Source organism: Balaenoptera acutorostrata, chromosome 9 (assembly GCF_949987535.1).
Source record: "Balaenoptera acutorostrata chromosome 9, mBalAcu1.1, whole genome shotgun sequence".
NCBI classification, from domain to species: Eukaryota; Metazoa; Chordata; class Mammalia; order Artiodactyla; family Balaenopteridae; genus Balaenoptera; species Balaenoptera acutorostrata.
In genome coordinates, this window is record NC_080072.1 from 94618065 (window position 1) to 94634205 (window position 16141).

Sequence of the window (16141 nt, forward strand, 5' to 3'; positions counted from 1 at the left end):
CTGGTACTTCTCCCTGTGAAAACAAGGCCCAGCAGGGGGAGAGGATGCATATTTGGTGCTTTTATTTTATTTCTCCTTTTATCTCCATGCCCACACGCTTGGAGCATCTCGGCGTTGATAAATGTACTCTCACACACATGCACACCGTCCCCCTTTCTCTTGCCCGCGTGTGTGACACACACATGCACACTCCCCCCCCCCCCCCACAGTCCTGCGCAAACCCGACGTGGACACCATTGTAAGCCTCCTCTGTGTGGTTCACCCTCCCTTTGCCACCAACCCCTGTCCTTTTCACACAAAGCTCCCCGTTGGGAAAACTCATAATTTTTACACCACACAGCCTTGACTGGCCATTGCTGGAATTACTGTCTCTTTGAAGTGCTTTCTGCTGGGGCATTTACAGGCTGTTTTAATTACCTGCAGCTTGCAAGGGGCCTTGCTCTGTCCCAGCCTTTGTTTGTTTGTTCTTTGCAAGGAGTCTGTGCAGAAAGAATACGCTGCCTTCTTTTACAGAGAAAGAAAAGGGGAGAAAAGGAAGTTTGAGGAGCTCTTCGCAAAGCTTCTTCCCCCAGCTTTGGGACACCCCGCCTCCTCGAACAAGCGCAGGAAGAGAGGCCAGACTTGCTCTTGGCTCGCCTGGGCTCTCAGCTCCGTGGGTCCCTCTCCTAGGGTTTGCCTGGGATAGTTTTGTTTGTGTGTGTTGAGTTTAAGTATTATTAAGTGTATTTTCAAACTTCCCGTCATAGACAAGCAGGGCTGTCAAATAAAGCTGCTCTCACTGCTGAACAAATCAAAGTCAGCTGCAGTTGAGCTGGGATCCTGCTCATATTTTTTCAACTAAATTTGTTTAAGGCATGTGTGTTATTAAATTATTGAGTCTGGACATGGGGGTTGAAATCATATGCGAAGGTAGAACCCACTTTGAGCTGTCTGAGGTTTTATTTTCCTTGTCTTCATTTTTTATTCGATTCTCTCTCTCTAGAATGAACTAAATATAAATAGCCTTCTTTGGGGTTTCTGTTAAACACGAGTGGGGCATGTCATGTCTGCAGATGAAGAGGCTAGCTTACCACAGGAGCCTTGGAAATGTATCCCCTTCTCTGCAGGCTTTTAGAGTAGAAGGAATCTTCATTTATTCATTTAGCCCAAAAATGTACTGAGAAATCGGAAACCTCATACATTGTTGATGGGAATGTAAAATGGTACAGCTGCCTTGGAAAAGAGTCTGGTGGGTCCTCAAAAGGTTACACATAGAGGTACCAGCAATTCTACTCCTAGGTGTATACCCAGGAGAATTGAAAGCAGATGTCCACAGATAAAACTTGTACATACATGTTCGTAGCCAAAGCATAATAATACTTCAAAAGGTGGAAGCAACCAAAAGTCTATTGACTGATGAATGGATAAATTAGATGTGGTATATATACATACAATGGAATAAAAAGGAATGAAGTACTGATACATGCTGCAAAGTGGATGAACCTTGAAAACATTATGCTAAGTGAAAGAAGCCAGGTACAAAAGTCTTCTTGTATGATTCCATTTCATGAATGTACAGAAGAGGCAAATGCATTGAGAAGATAGATGAATGGTTGCCAGAGACTGGGGGTTAGGAGAATGGGGAATGACTGCTAATAGGTAAGGGGTTTCTTTCTGGGGTGATGGAAATGTTCTGGAATTAGATAATGGTGATGGTTGCACAGCTCTGTGACTACATGAAAAACCATCAAAAGGTACACTCTAAAAGGGTGAATTTTACGGTATGTAGATAATCTCAATAAAGCTGTTATTTTAGAAAATGTTTTGAAATGCCTACTCTGTACCAGGCACTGTACCAGACTCTGAGGCTACAGCAGATGCCTTCTGTCTTCATGTAGCTTAAAGTCTAGTGGAGATAAAGAACAGTCGCAAAAACCCAATATATACCTGTCCATTGTGTTAAGGAAATGTGCTATAAAGGAAATCAATAGAGTATAATGATGGAGAATAATGCTGATGTGGGACCTACCCAGATGGACTGCTGCTCAAGTGCAGTCTTACTTTCCCAGAACCGGGCACACAGTAGGTGCTTAACAGATACTAAACAGCAGTAGTGGGTGAGGCTGTGTGCCTTCCCTGCGGTCATCCCGGTAGGAGGTGAAGAAGATCCTTTGAGACCCAGCCTGCCATGGACTCTGGGTGCCGTCATTGGGCTCACCTGTGTTCTGTTCCTGCTTCTTTCTGATTCGGGTCCTGCGAACCCTGGGTGTGCTCTCAGTATCTCATCTCTTGCTGGTTGTTTTCCGGTGCCTTTAGGGGGAGGCAGTGAGGGGATGTTATGGGTGGGGTGGGTGTTCTTTCAGGTGGGCAAGTGTGAATGTGGATCTGGAGATGAGAAGTCTGGAGACTTCCGCCTTCTTCACGGGAAGGCAAGTCACTCAGCCTCATCGACAAAATGGGGACTGTGCTCCCTTCCCCAGACATGAGACAGTTGAGATGATCCTCAGCAAACCCTTTCAGAGTCAGATGTGATATATCAATGCATTAGCCTTGTTATTATAAAACCTTCGTGGACTAGATTTTTTTTTTTTTTGCATTTTTCTCGAAGAAAAAAAGAACCAGCAAAGAAGTGGCTATCTGGTGGGGTTTTGCCTTTTTCCTTTAATAAAATGACAATGACTTTCACAATGTCCTTACAGGTTCATCTGTGTATTCTCCTATCTTGTGTTCATAACTGATGTTCAGAATGGTGGCTCTAAAGCTCAGAATCCTCATAGAAAAGTAGTTCAATTTTCAGTGTGCTAAAGCAGAAAGAACGAGGCAATATACATTAAGAAGATTTTCAGAAGGGTTTAATTCCACAGGAGCTTTCTTCTCAGGTCCTTAATAAACCTCAGTTATTTTCAGTAGTCTCTGAGGATCCAAGGCTGGTCTGTGGGATTTGAAGGTAGCGTTTTGGCTGCCTGGCTAAAGTGAGAACATGTCAAAATGAGCCTAGATAACTAGGAGACGATGTTTCCTGCCCACACCCAGGCAAAACAGGAAGATTAAGGAGGAATCTATAGCTTTTTGAAAGGGTTTTCCCAGAAATTGGCTATCTGTGCTGGTTGAAAGCCTCATATGGGAGAGAGAGAGAAAGCAAAAATGCTGTTCCTCCGTAACCATAGTTCAATTCCCTTATAGGGCCTTTTAGGATCTGGAGAGAATATTTTGGATTTATTTTTGTTTCCCTTGGGATGACATCATCAAGCATGCATCATGGTGCCCTGTTTGGGGTTTGGAAAAAGCTCTGAGAAGCTATAAATCTTAAGGCATTTTACTCCTTTTCCTCTTCCCTTTTCTAAAAGCACAACTTTTCTGGTTTCTTTAAAAAAAAAAAAAAAAAAAGAAGAAGAAGAAAGAAACTACAAAAGTGTGTATTGATCCCTTTCCCTCAGATCTTAACTGCCCAGGCTGTAATACCTTGCTTACATCTGCCAGGTTTTTGTGCAGTTTTGCAACATCTCCTTAATCCAGTGAGCATAAATAGAACATTTCAATCATATTTGGCTACCAGGAACTTCGCAGATAAGCACGCTAAGACCTTGTTGAAAGAGACAGTATGAGATTGTGTGTGATAAGATCATCCTATAGCCTGGTGCACAAATGAAAAACTTTTGTTCTTGGTGAAATTTGTTGATAGAGATATTTCAAATAAATGACTTAGGAGAACTGGGTATTTTAAAACAAAGGGCCGGTGACATAAGAGCCCGAAGCCCAGGCCTCCTGGTACTGGGCAGCCACGGAGATCCTTCTCTGAGCAGTTGCTGTGGGGAGATTAGCATGGCCCTTTGTCATTTTTGACGTTGTATTTTAACACTCTCGGGCAGCCTTATCTGAAAGCACTGTACTTGGTGTGGTTATGGCCGCGGGGAATGCCATTGTCCTTCCTCATATTTTCAAGGCTCAGGACGACTCCTACCACCCTTCAGTCAGCTCCAGGTTGGCCTCCATCACAGGCCAAGGCAGAATGCACTGCTTTCTTTCTAAGAACCCCAAGGAGGTCTTCTCTTTTGGACAATAGGGACAACTGTTCTTTTTTTTTTTTCTTAATTTATTTTATCGAAGTATAGTTGATTTACAATGTTGTGTTAATTTCTCCCGTACAGCAAAGTGACTCAGTTATACATATATATACATTCTTTTTCATATTCTTTTCCATTATGATGTATCACAGGCTATTGAATATAGTTCTCTGTGCTATACAGTAGGACCTTGTTGTTTATCCATGCTATATATAATAGTTTGCATCCGCTAATCCCGAACTCCCAATCCTCACCCCCCAACCCCCCTCGCCCTTGGCAACCACAAGTCTGTTTTCTATGTCTGTGAATCTGTTTCTGTTTTGTAGATAAGTTCATTTGTGTCATATTTTAGATTCCACATATAAGTGATATCATGTGGTATTTGTTTTTCTCTTTCTGACTTAACTTCACTTAGTATGATGATCTCTAAGTCGGTCCATGTTGCTGCAAATGGCATTATTTCATTCTTTTTTATGTCTGAGTAGTATACCATTGTGTGTGTGTGTGTGTGTATACACACACACACACACACACACACACACACACCCCACATCTTCTTTATCCATTCATCTGTTGATGGACATTTAGGTTGTTTTCATATCTTGGCTATTGTGAATAGTGCTGCTATAAACATTGGGGTGCATGTATCTTTTCAAATTATGGTTTTCTCTGGATATATGCCCAGGAGTGGGATTGCTGGATCATATGGTAATTCTATTTTTAGTTTTCTGAGGAACCTGCATATTGTTCCATAATGGCTGCACCAATTTACATTCCCACTAACAGTGTAGGAGGGTTTCCTTTTCTCCACACCCTCTCCAGCATCTGTTATTTGTAGACTTTTTAATGATGGTCATTCTAACCAGTGTGAGGTAGTACCTCACTGTAGGTTTGATTTGCATTTCTCTAATAATTAGCGATGCTGAGCATCTTCCCATGTGCCCTGTTGGCCATCTGTAGGGACAGCTGTTCTCATACTGGGGTATGTGTGTGGCGGGAGGGGGTGTGGTGTGTGGTGTGTGTGTGTGTGTATGTGTGTGTGTGGGTGTATAGAGGCAGTGGGGGAGTTTTCAGCCTCTACATTTTCTCTCCTTGAATTCCCTTTCATGTTTGTTTGTTCATTCATTCAACAAAGAGGCACTGAGTCCCTCCTGTGTTCTGGGCTCAATAACAGAGGCTGAGGGGATGGATCTGGCATGGATTCTTCACGAAGGAGGGTATAGTCTGGCTAGCACAGACCCCTGTCAACCCCACAGCCTTTCGGTGTCATAAACGTGATTGGAAAGGACCTAGGAAATCATCTAACTCAATTCTTGCATTGTTGCAAAGCTGCAGGGTGAAATCTAGAGAGGGTAAGTGGTTTGACCAAGGTCACCTGGATGGTTCCTGGCAGAGCTGGGGTGAACACTGAGCCCCCCACCACTAGTCTAGTGTTTCAGTCAGTCAGTATACCACACTTCTCATCTACATTCTTGAGAAAACATGCCTCCTTTGGTATTCTCTCTCCTCCCTTTAAAAGGCTCTGAAACAACCAAATGGCCACCATCTTCCATGGCCCACAGGCCTGGATTCCCAGCAAAGGGACAGTTGGTGCAGGCCTGCCCCCCATTCAGCAGCACGGAAGGTGTTAACTAGCACTCTGTTAGTTCTTGGTTGCCTTTTTTAATCTGTTGTTTGAAATCCTTGCCTTTTATTGGTATATTTACTTTATGACATACATAAAGAGCTGTATTAAAAAATAAATAGTGTTGTAAAAGCATTCGGTAATGTTTATTAATATTGACTAGTCAGAGAGCAACGAACTCTATTGCTAGAAGGATAATTTGCGGTAATATCAGCTAAGCATTTGCAGCTTGTCAAATGACTGTCTAATCTCAACATTTAAAAAAAGTGGGTAAAAGGATAATTTCCCTTATTTATGCCTTGAGAAAATGAACGTGACCCATTTCCTAGCCAATATTAGAACTATTATTTTCTTTTTCTCCCTGGGGGCACCAGACCTTCTCTCTGAATCCAGGCAGTCTCAGGGCTGGATTTCAGTGTCAAGTATCCCTTTGTCTTGGGGTGTTTGGTGGCTGCTTCGCTAGTGGTAGCCTCTCGTGGGTCTGCTCTGGCTGCCTGCATCTGTGCTGAGGGATTGGGAGGTGGAAATGGAGACTTGGTTCCTGTCCTCTGGGAACTTATAGTTTTGAAGAACTTATAAAGGGCTTAGTCCAGAATCAGGAACTTGATACTCCAAGGAAGTACATAAGGAGAATGGTACTGGGTGTGATTGTTGACCCATGGGGACTGATATATGTCACTCACCATTGGCGGCATTAAGAGATGCTCCTTGAGAAGATACCGTGTCACCCTTAGAAGGGAGGGGACATTCCCTGAGCATCCCAGATGTCCTGTGGATGACCTGCTCTGGCTTAGGGTGGAGGCCTCTAGTGGAACAGGCTCGGTTCAGAGGATTCCTTCACCACAAAAAGGCACATGGAGAAAGTACAGGAGGCTGGACCATGTACGGAAACACCCTGCAGTCTCCCTGGAAGTTGTTTTTGGCGATAAATCCCTGGTAACCTAATGGCTTTTCATTCATCTCTTCCTCTTAAAATTCAAGCCCAGAATGGCATTGACTATTTGGCCTTCCTCTTGTTATTCGAATTGAAGGTAAGTGGACATTGAAGGTACATTGTGAACTTAACGGTCTGGGGAAGAAGAGTGAGCCCGTTGCTGAAGTACATAAGCTTTTTCCTCTGTCAGTTCCGTTTCGACTCGGAGAGGTGAGCGAGGCCAGGTGAGGTCCTCTTACCACTGGGTTTAAGGGTTATTTACTGCTTTGAAGACAGAGCATTGTCGGAGCCTGTGAAGGGACCCGCCTCATACAGTGCCCACATGGGGAGACACGGTAGCACGTCAGGGCCAGCGGGCAGGTCCTGATCAAGAGCAGGGCGAGAGGTTTGCAGGGGGCTGGGTTCCCATGGTAAGTAGAGGGTCTTGGAGAGTATTGATTCCCATGGGGAAGCAGGGTTTTGAGAAAGTAGGATCATTTAGACCATCGTTGGGAGCTGACTCACAGACTCTCCTGTCTTGTCCTTGTCTGTTCTGAGTACCCATAGAAGCGCTGTATAGGTCAAGTTGACTGTCACAGGATCGGAAAGCAAGCACAAGATAAAGCATTGGGGTGACTTCTGCATGTGGGGCAGCTCAGACCAAGTAGAGGGGGGTGAGTTGGAAGGACCTTCAGAGCTGCTGGAGGTGGAGTGTTGGTGGGAGCAGGGGATAGAGTCACTTAGGGTGAGAACAAAGAACACATTATCTTATAAAGGCGCTTCCTTATAGGATGGCTTCCCCACTGCATCTTTCCTCATGCAAAAGTGGGTAGTTCCCTCCACTCACTTTCCCTCATAACAGATCCTAGTTTTCAGTGCTGGTGTGGTGTGCTCAGCAAAACTCATAGGACAGGCACTTCCATCTCCCCAGGGGCACAGCGAAGAAGGGCAGCCCTTGGGTTATTGGAACAGAATTCCCTCTCTAGACTTTCTTACCTATTGGTCTGTTCTCACTGCCATTTGTCTCCAGGCAGAGAACTTGGGAAGAAATGGAACACTGGTGGTGCTGGGCCTTGAACCCCTCTCTGTCAGACAAACAGCGCTGCTGGCCCTTCTAGAATTCTCCCCTTAGTCCTTGGCTGTGTGGGATACAGGAAGGCCTAGCTTCTCCTGCAAGGTGTAGTACAGAGGGCACTCCTTAGGCAACAGCTGTTGTAGTCAGCTGTCCCTTGAGGCTGAGGGTGGGGAGGATGGAGTCTGGCCTGAGTCTCTCCCTGCTGCCACTTTTTCTGCTGTTGTCTTCTAGCGGGCTGGGGAGACGAAGACTCATCCCGAGGGTGAGGTTGGTCTGAAGCTCAGGCTTTATGCAGCTATGAGGTTGCCATTGGCCTTCCTTGTGTGGACTTCGGGGGCACAGGATGGGGTTGGAGGCTGCCCATGAAGCTCTTGTGCTTGGACTAGTGTTCAGATGAGAGGAGGGTGCCTGGACCCCACCTCAGATCGAGGAATTTCTTTAGCAGCATTGAGCAGTCACTTCTAAACTAGGCCCTATAAATAAAAGGAAAGGTAAACACGGCTTCTGCTATTATATAGTTACAGTCTGAAGCAGATGAGTTTTTATGAACTTTCAGACTCACAGCAGTGGTTTGAACGAGTGTGTAGCTTGCTAGCTTGGTCTTACTAGTGAGAGTTGTGTGGTTGAGGATCAGTGAGAAGGAATGTGTCCTTCCCTCCAGTTACTTGTTAAAAGGTTCGATTTGCTTACCTCTGATTTCCCATAATGATTCAGTTCTCTTGAGAAAATAGCTAGAAACCCATTAGAGGTTAATTTTTTCTTTGTCTTTTTGGACAAAATTGAAAACCTGTTACCTTCAGGATGAGTTTACCCAGTGGGCCAGGTGTGGTCGTAGTTGGGGAGCACCTGAGCCTGCTCCCCAAGAGCGGGTGGTGGGGCCCTGAAGCCTGTGGGGAATGGACGTTCCTCTGAGTCCAGCATGGAGTTGCTTGGGCCATCTAGAACTGGGTTACTTTCAAAACAGTGTTCAACACTATTGCCTCTCAGAGAAGAGAGTGTGAAAACCAAGGCAGCATATGTAGAAAGGTGCAAAGATGTCCCCAGCTGTCCTCCTTTCCTGTGTTATCGTGGAGGCTGATGACCTCAGATGACCATGGGTAGTTTGACCTTGTGAAAAGGCGGGGCCGTCCTGGGAGAATATGAGTGTGTGTGGTAAGGAAGAAGGAGGCGGATGGAATTTCCATTTTCATCAGAACGCGTTGCAGCGGCATAGTGTGGCGGCAGAGGTGGTAAGGGTTGGGGTCTAGGGTGACAGACCCTGAGTTCCTGCAGTTTGTACTTTCACTCTGGAAACCAGTTGCGATTCTGTTTCCACATTGGCCATTCCTCAGCCTATGCCATAGAAAGTCTGTTGGGGGTCCTCGAAGGCACTCGGATTCTTCTCTGCCATTTCCCTTTGCTTTGAATTAGAAGTCTCTACCTCTTCACATCCATCCCTTGGTGTCTGAACAATAATGACAGGGATGGGCAAACCGGCCCTGGTCTCAGTTGAGCTCCAGGCCTGTGAGGTGTTCCCTTTTTCTCTCCTGAACTTTGTGTGCTTTGCCCTGGTCCCTCCGCCAGTGAGGCAGGACCTTTGTCCTCGAACTACATGTGGGATCACTTGGATGCCATGCTCGCCTCTGGGAACCCGTGGAGGGCACTGAGTTAGTGGGTCAGGTGCAAGGCAGTCTCCTTACCCCAAGGATTGGGCAGGAGAGGACCACCCATGTCTCTGAAGGCTGGAAGATGCATGGCAGCAGAATGGTTCCAAAGAAAGGCTGGTCATGAGTTCTGGAAGTTTCTTTCACTGAAAGATCACAGGTGAGTCAAGGAGGGAACTCAGGTCATCTGGATTAGAAGGTTTTAAAATGAGTAGATATCTGAGAATGGGTGTCAGTGTTTTGCTTGGGCTGTCCTAGCCTGACTGCCCTGGTGTCATGAGACATCACACAGTGGAACGTGACTCAGAGAGATAATAGTGCCCCTCAGAGGAATTCCTTGGAGGCTGGGCAAAAGGACATGGGTAAGACTTTGGAATAATAAAGTTTTGACACCATGAGAAGCCAGAACCTTAGATATGACCCATCACTTTACAGGTGAAAAAATGCAGACAGATCGTGATAACGTGATTTATCTAAGGTCACAAAGCAAGTTAATGGCCAAGTTAGGACAAAAATCCAGGTCTTCTGGCTGCTCAGCTGGCATCCTTCCCCGAATCCTGCTCCCTCTGTAGTAGAGGGCAAGAGTGCATCACCTTACACACCACGCCAATCCAGTTGGTCAAGAAAGCCACTGACACCAGTTGCCAGGCAAATCCATTTGCACCAAACAAAACAAAACAAAACAGTAGGGTTACCCAGAAAGTGTTCATCACGGTGAGAGACTTGATCTGAAACCGGCAGGGGGAAGAGATGGGAGTCCAAGAGCCGGGGTGAGGATGCTTATCCTGGTGCTGACTGCTGAAACCTGAAGCCCGGCCACTCCAGTGTCCTTTGGGAAAACAAATCTGAGTGGGTGTTTGTCCTCCTCTTCCTCCTGACAGCCACCCCAGAGGTGGGCACCCCTGGAAGCTAAGAAAGCATTAGTGAAGGGACTTCCCTGGTGGTCCAGTGGTTAAGACTCCACGCTCCCAATGCAGGGGGCCCAGGTTTGATCCCTGGTCAGGGAACTAGATCCTGCGTGCCGCAACTAAAAGATCCTGCATGCTGCAACAAAGATCCCACGTGCTGCAGCTAAGACCCAGTGCAGCCAAATAAGTAAATAAATATTTTTTAAAAAAAAAGCATTAGTGAAGAAAAAGATGGAGATAAATAAGACTGGAACCCACACGCTGCCATCCACCTGACCTGACCATGAACTTGTGTACGAGGGTCACCTGTGGAACCACTTGTGAATAGAGCTTTTGCTGCTCCATGGAACAGCTCTTAGGAAAGCAAACCTTTGTCACGCCCAGGCAAGTGACAGGCATACTCAGCTACAGTTGTGTGCACATGCATGCGTGCACGCACACACGAACATGCCTGGGTACATATTTTAAACCATGCTTTGCCCAGAATGCTATTAGGACATGTCCCATTGCCCAGCATTGTGAAATATGTTTAGAGTTGAGAATGTTCAGTGAAAATGTTCTGTACCGTTACTATTTCTCAATTGGGATGGATCAGCCTCGGCCGGGGTTCAGATAACATGGGGGTGGGGCGGGGCGCACGGCAGTGTCATGGATGAGGGTGTGTGTGCTCTTGTGATTGAGAAATCATTTGTTGTCTTTGGCAGAGGGGTAAAGGGAAAGCAAGCAAACACGACTGTGATTGAGAAAGAGTTCTGTGCAGGGGGCTGGGCCTGATCATTGTCAGAAGCTGCGCACAGTGGACCCCGTATGCTGTCTTCAAGCCGCTAGACTGGCACCCATACTCATCCCGGGGCCCACAGGGTATTGACGTACCTCTGGGTTCTTGTGGGATTTGGAAGGTGCTGGCAGTGGGTGGCTTGGTTTAGTTCTGTGATCTGGACAGCTGATCCGGGCACCACTGGCTTGAGTGTATAATACTCCCCTTCCTCACCTGCATTCATCTAATATCAGTACCGGCAGCCCTCCAGCCTTTGACTGTGGTCCTAACACATCAACATCCTGACTGCAATGGGCTGTTGGCTCTAAGAGTGCTCACCTGCCGGCCCTATCGCCATCAGCTCCTTCCTCAGGGCTGAGGCCCCTGGGGAGGCGGCAGGCAAGGGGCAGAGACAGGGTGGGGTGGATCCTGTATCTGGCCGAGGCATGTAAAGGCCTGAGAACAGGAGTGTGGGTGGGAGGAAAGGCAGAGTTCTGGGCCAGATGGCCCCCTGGCCAGCCCGCGGCCCAGACTCTCCCAGAACTCGCCCACTAGCCGCCTGCTTCCCTGCCTCTGACCAGCTCTGTTGCTGGCTCCCGACCGAGTGGCGGGGTCTGGTGGGAAAGGCCCCAGGTTGGGAGTTGTGGTAGGAAGAGGGTTGCAGGCTGGGCCTGTGACCAGGGGTGACCAGGGCCTGTGTCTTCCTGGGGTGGTCATGGGTGCCAGGTTCACCTCACAGAATAAATGAGATAACGTACATGGAAGTTCTTTGGAAAGCCGAAACCGACGACTACCACCTTCTGTTTATAGAGTGATATTATCTGGTTTCTTCAAACCTTTCTTTCTGCCAGGGCTCATCCTCTGGCCAGACGTAGAGGGAAAACACTTTAAAAGCTGGGCCTTTGGGGAAGGTTTTGTGTGTTGGAGAGTGACTGCAGTTTTGAGAACCTCTGGATGCCCCGAGAGGGGAGCATCTTTTGTCCATGAAGGCATCAGTTCACTAATAAGCTGCACCGTGTGGGTGCTGGGGTATGAGAGAGAGCAGGTACGGGGCAGCCCTCCCGGGTCAGTGGTCTCTTGGGGGAGCCAGGTATATGCACAACGCAGCACAGTGAGGGCCGTGCTATGAGTGAAGTAAGCAGAGGCACCTCTGCCTCCACGTGTGGTGTGTGCTAGTTTGTGAGGATTATGTCTGTCTAACTGGCCTGGTGCTTCCTCTTTCCTCTCTCCACAATTGAATCTGATTTTTCTTCTTGGTCTATGTGCCAGTGGATGAAGAAGTAGGAAGTGCCCTATTCTTCTAGCCCCCTTGGACAAGACCGGGAATAGATGCTTCCTTGGCAGCCTTCCATGGGAAAGGGGCCTTCCGGCTGTCATAGATCCAGGGATATGTCTCCGTCAGTGCCCACCTCCAGCTCCCCTGCCCTCCATCTCCCTTCCTCCTGCTCACCTGCCACAGGGATGGCTGCAGAGCCCCCAGGTAGGGGTGGGCCTGCTTTCTGTCCAGCCAGAGCAGCAGCAACCTGTCTTTTCCTTTCCCCTACAGGAAGCTGCACAGTGGGATGAAGACGTACGGGTGTGAGCTCTGCGGAAAGCGGTTCCTGGATAGTTTGCGACTGAGAATGCACTTACTGGCTCATTCAGGTAGGCGAGGATGCCCTGACTGGCCCTTTGGAGCACGGGCACCCACCTCCTGCCCACTTTCACCCCCACTCAGCGCATGGATATATCCCCACTGCCAGCCGGGCCTCGGTCCACCTCGTCCCGTGGTTGCTCCCTCCAGGCTCCTGGAGCAAAAAGTCCATCCTGACCATGTGACCGTCTGGATGAACCCATCCTCCCGCTCTCCTGGGCTTCCTGGGGCTTCGTTGGTACCCAGTGCCCTGTGTGATCCACCTTCCAGAGTAGATGCAGTTTCATTAGCAGAACAGTTGCGGAATTAGGTTCTCGCTGTCTAATGAATGTGACTCTTGGGTTCACTAATTATACAGGAGCCTTTAATTAAATAGATATAGAAAGGTTGGAACACAAAGCTAGTTACAGCGTGCTGTCTTTTGCAAGTTAATTTTATCCAACTCTAGTGGGGTCGACTCGGCGGCTGCTGGTATTTTTGCTCGTGTGTGAGCAAAGCTTCTCTGCCCCATGAGGCGTGGAGAGGGGAAAAGCACTGACATGCAGCGTGCCCAGGCGTTCTCGGTGGAGGGGAGGATACAGCAGGTCCAGTGCTGCTGCTTCGAGGCCAAGCCGTCGCCTGGGTTCAGTTGGAGAGGCCACCGCACTTCCTTGCTGGGGCCAGCGCTCTTTTCCAATTCCCTTGCCTTTCCACCTTGGAGTCACGTTTTGGGGGAGAAGAGAGGGCTGTCTTCTTATTCGGTCTTGCTGTCTCCTGTCTAGTCCATAGTCAGTGTCTGCTCTTCTTTCCCATTTTGCCTCCAGCAGGTGGCCCTCCAGGAGGTTGGTGGTTCAGGTGTTTGTGAAATGAGCCTGCTTTGGGGTTGGGCAGATCTCCATCTGTGTGATCTCGGGCAGGTTTGTCTTCTGAGCCCCCAGTTTCTGTATCTGCAAAGGGCAGGTGTTGCAAACTCACGTCAGTTAGGTAACAGAATATATGACAAAGGCGTCTATAGTACACTCCTTACCGTACAGTGGCTGCTTCTGCTGCCACCGCCCTCCCTTCCCCCAGTTCTGAAGTTGTCGTTCGGGAGCGTTCCCATCACTGTACTCCCGTTGAGGACAGTCTGGCTGCTTATAGTCTGTCCTCGCTGCCTCCATCGCCTTGGTCATGGAAATGCCATTCGGTAGCTCTGTATGCTTCCACTCGCCACCGCGCCTCTGCGCTGCATGGGGTGCCGTCGCTCTCCCTGGCCTTCATGGCCCTTCGTCAAGTGTCCTAACTCCTTCTCACTTCCCAGTCTTCCCTCTTCCAGATCCAAAGATTGGGCCGCACCGGGCCACTGTCTGTCTCGCTGTACCCCGCGTCTTCGTGGTCCATTTCTCCTCCCCGTGGGGCCTCCCCTCCCCGACACCTGGCCCCTCAGAGCCATCCTCATCCCCCACCTGCCCCACGTTGGCCCGGAGCCCTGGGTCCAGGCGTTCCTGCGCTTGGCATCTGCTTGGTACCCGTGCACTCTTTCTATTTTTATGACTTGCACCTCCAATCTTCTTGCTCCCCCTTCACCTTTGCAGGTTGTTCAGGGTTTAGTGGGGGGAGTTTCGTGAGCTGTCTGCCCACAGCTCAGTCACCCTCCCCCAGAGCGGAGTGTGGGTCTTGCGTTTCATTTGCTCCCTGGTCCAGCCCCCCGTGTGGTCTCTGACTGCGTGTGCCGTTGGACACTTCCACACGGGTAGTACAGCCCGCGGTTAACGCTTCCTCGCCTCTCAGTAACTCAGCCTGGTAAGCACGCTTTCTCCTTACTGTCTCCTTGAGTCTAGTGCACTAGCCAGACTCGTGTGCTTGTCGGTGTGCTCTGTGTGTGGACCAGCACAGCTCACTTTCCAAGCTCTGCGGCTTTGTTCACCCCTTTCCCTCTGCGAGGAATAACCCATCCCCAGTCTTCCCAGATCTTCCAAGATCCCTTCCATGATGCCATCCTCAACTGTTCCTCACCTCCGGCCAGAAGCAATTGAGCCTTCTCCTGGGGTCCATATTTCTTTATCCGAAGCTGTCTTTGGACCCAATCTTTCTTCTCTGTATTATTGTTATTAATGGAATTGCCTGATCTCCTCTTGCTTGGGAATCAGGGTTAGGAATTTGGGCATCTACCTCCTGACCATGTGACCTTGGGCAAGAAATGTAAACCCTCTGAGCCTCCAAACGGAAGGCTCCCGTTAGACACTTCGCACTCTGCCCGACACACGATGGGCTCTCAGTAAATGTAACTTCCCTTTCCCTCTGTTCCCCTAATAGACTGGAATAAGCTACTTGGGGACAGGGTCTGTCCCCATTATGTGCAGCACATTACCTGGCACATTACTGGAGTCTATAGATATTGGTTGAATGGATGACTGCAGCCTGGGAGGCCGGGCAACGCAAGGAAACTCCAGTCTCCCACCGGGTCTCTCCTGCAATAGGAAGTGTTTAGACTGTGTCCCAGGGGTTCACTGGAGGGCAGCCAGGAGCCCGCTGGCTAAGTGTGAGTTAGCCGAGGTCTCCGTCGTGAAGCCCAACACTTCAGCAGTGTTGGTAGGGCCGGTGGGGTGGCAGAGAGAGGAAGAGCTGCTTACGCACATTCAGGGGGTGCAGGGCCCCCGCTTCCGACAAGATGAGTGACTTTGCACCACGCCATGACCGAGATGCTAGTTCAAGGTCCCACAGTCTTGTATGGATACCCTGGCAGCTTTGGGAGCTGGGGCCTATTTTCTTAACTTTTCCTGTCTGTCCCTGAAGTCCATGCAAATGATTTGTCCCTCTGAAATTCACTTGCCACTGCCCTTGTAAAAGAGGATTCGGTGATGGGGGAGGTATGATGGGTCACAGCAGGGCCTTAATTCACCCTTGCAGATAGCTCATAGCCTGCTTCAACTCTGATATTTCTGTGCTCTGTTTTTTCTTTCTCTGGTCCCATATATCTCTCACCCCTGTGCCAGGATGGCTTGAAAATAAAGCAGCAACAAGGGCTTCGTGAGGCTAGATCCCGAATTGTTTGCCCCCCTGTTAAACAGTGAAGGCCCTGAGGCCTCTAGAGAGACCTGACCATGTCAGGGAGGTGGGGTCAGAGGGCTGGGCCGGCGGTGCGAGGTCTTCTCCAGGATTCCAGTAGCAGAAGTTGGGTTTTACCTGTTCCAGTTCCTCCCCCAGTTGCACGATAACAGACCTATGTGAGGTCTTAGAGGAGACGTTTGATTAGATGACATGAGATTTTCTTGCTGCTCTGTTTTGAAGGCTCCATGCAGGGAGCCGACAGCCAGGATGGCCCCTGAGGGTCTGTAGTGCAGACCGACCTTACACAAGATCACCAGGGGTTGGAGCAGCGGTGCAGAGCATCACGGAACAAGAGTCGCTCCACAGCCCTGGGGACTGTTTTAAGAAGGGGTCGGGCCGTGGTGAAGGGAGTCTGGGCTCTGGGTCGGGGTCAGGGAGCTCCTGGCTTCCCCTAAATGTTGTCACATTTGTCAATGTTGTCAATGAACCCAGGAGAGGCTCATTCCTGCCGTCTCTCCTTCTTTGCAGAGCTGCAC

The 16141-nt window shown here is 48.9% G+C and overlaps 1 protein-coding gene across 3 annotated transcripts in view; it reads left to right on the forward strand.

Moving 5' to 3' along the window:
- Nucleotides 1-16141, forward strand: part of ZBTB16 (zinc finger and BTB domain containing 16) — a 228808-nt gene that overhangs the window by 81344 nt on the left and 131323 nt on the right. For all 3 annotated transcript variants that reach the window (XM_007171982.3, XM_007171983.3, XM_007171981.3), the window contains exon 3: nt 12510-12607. In XM_007171982.3, coding sequence (XP_007172044.2) covers nt 12510-12607 — 98 coding nt within the window. The remainder of the gene's footprint in view (nt 1-12509; nt 12608-16141) is intronic.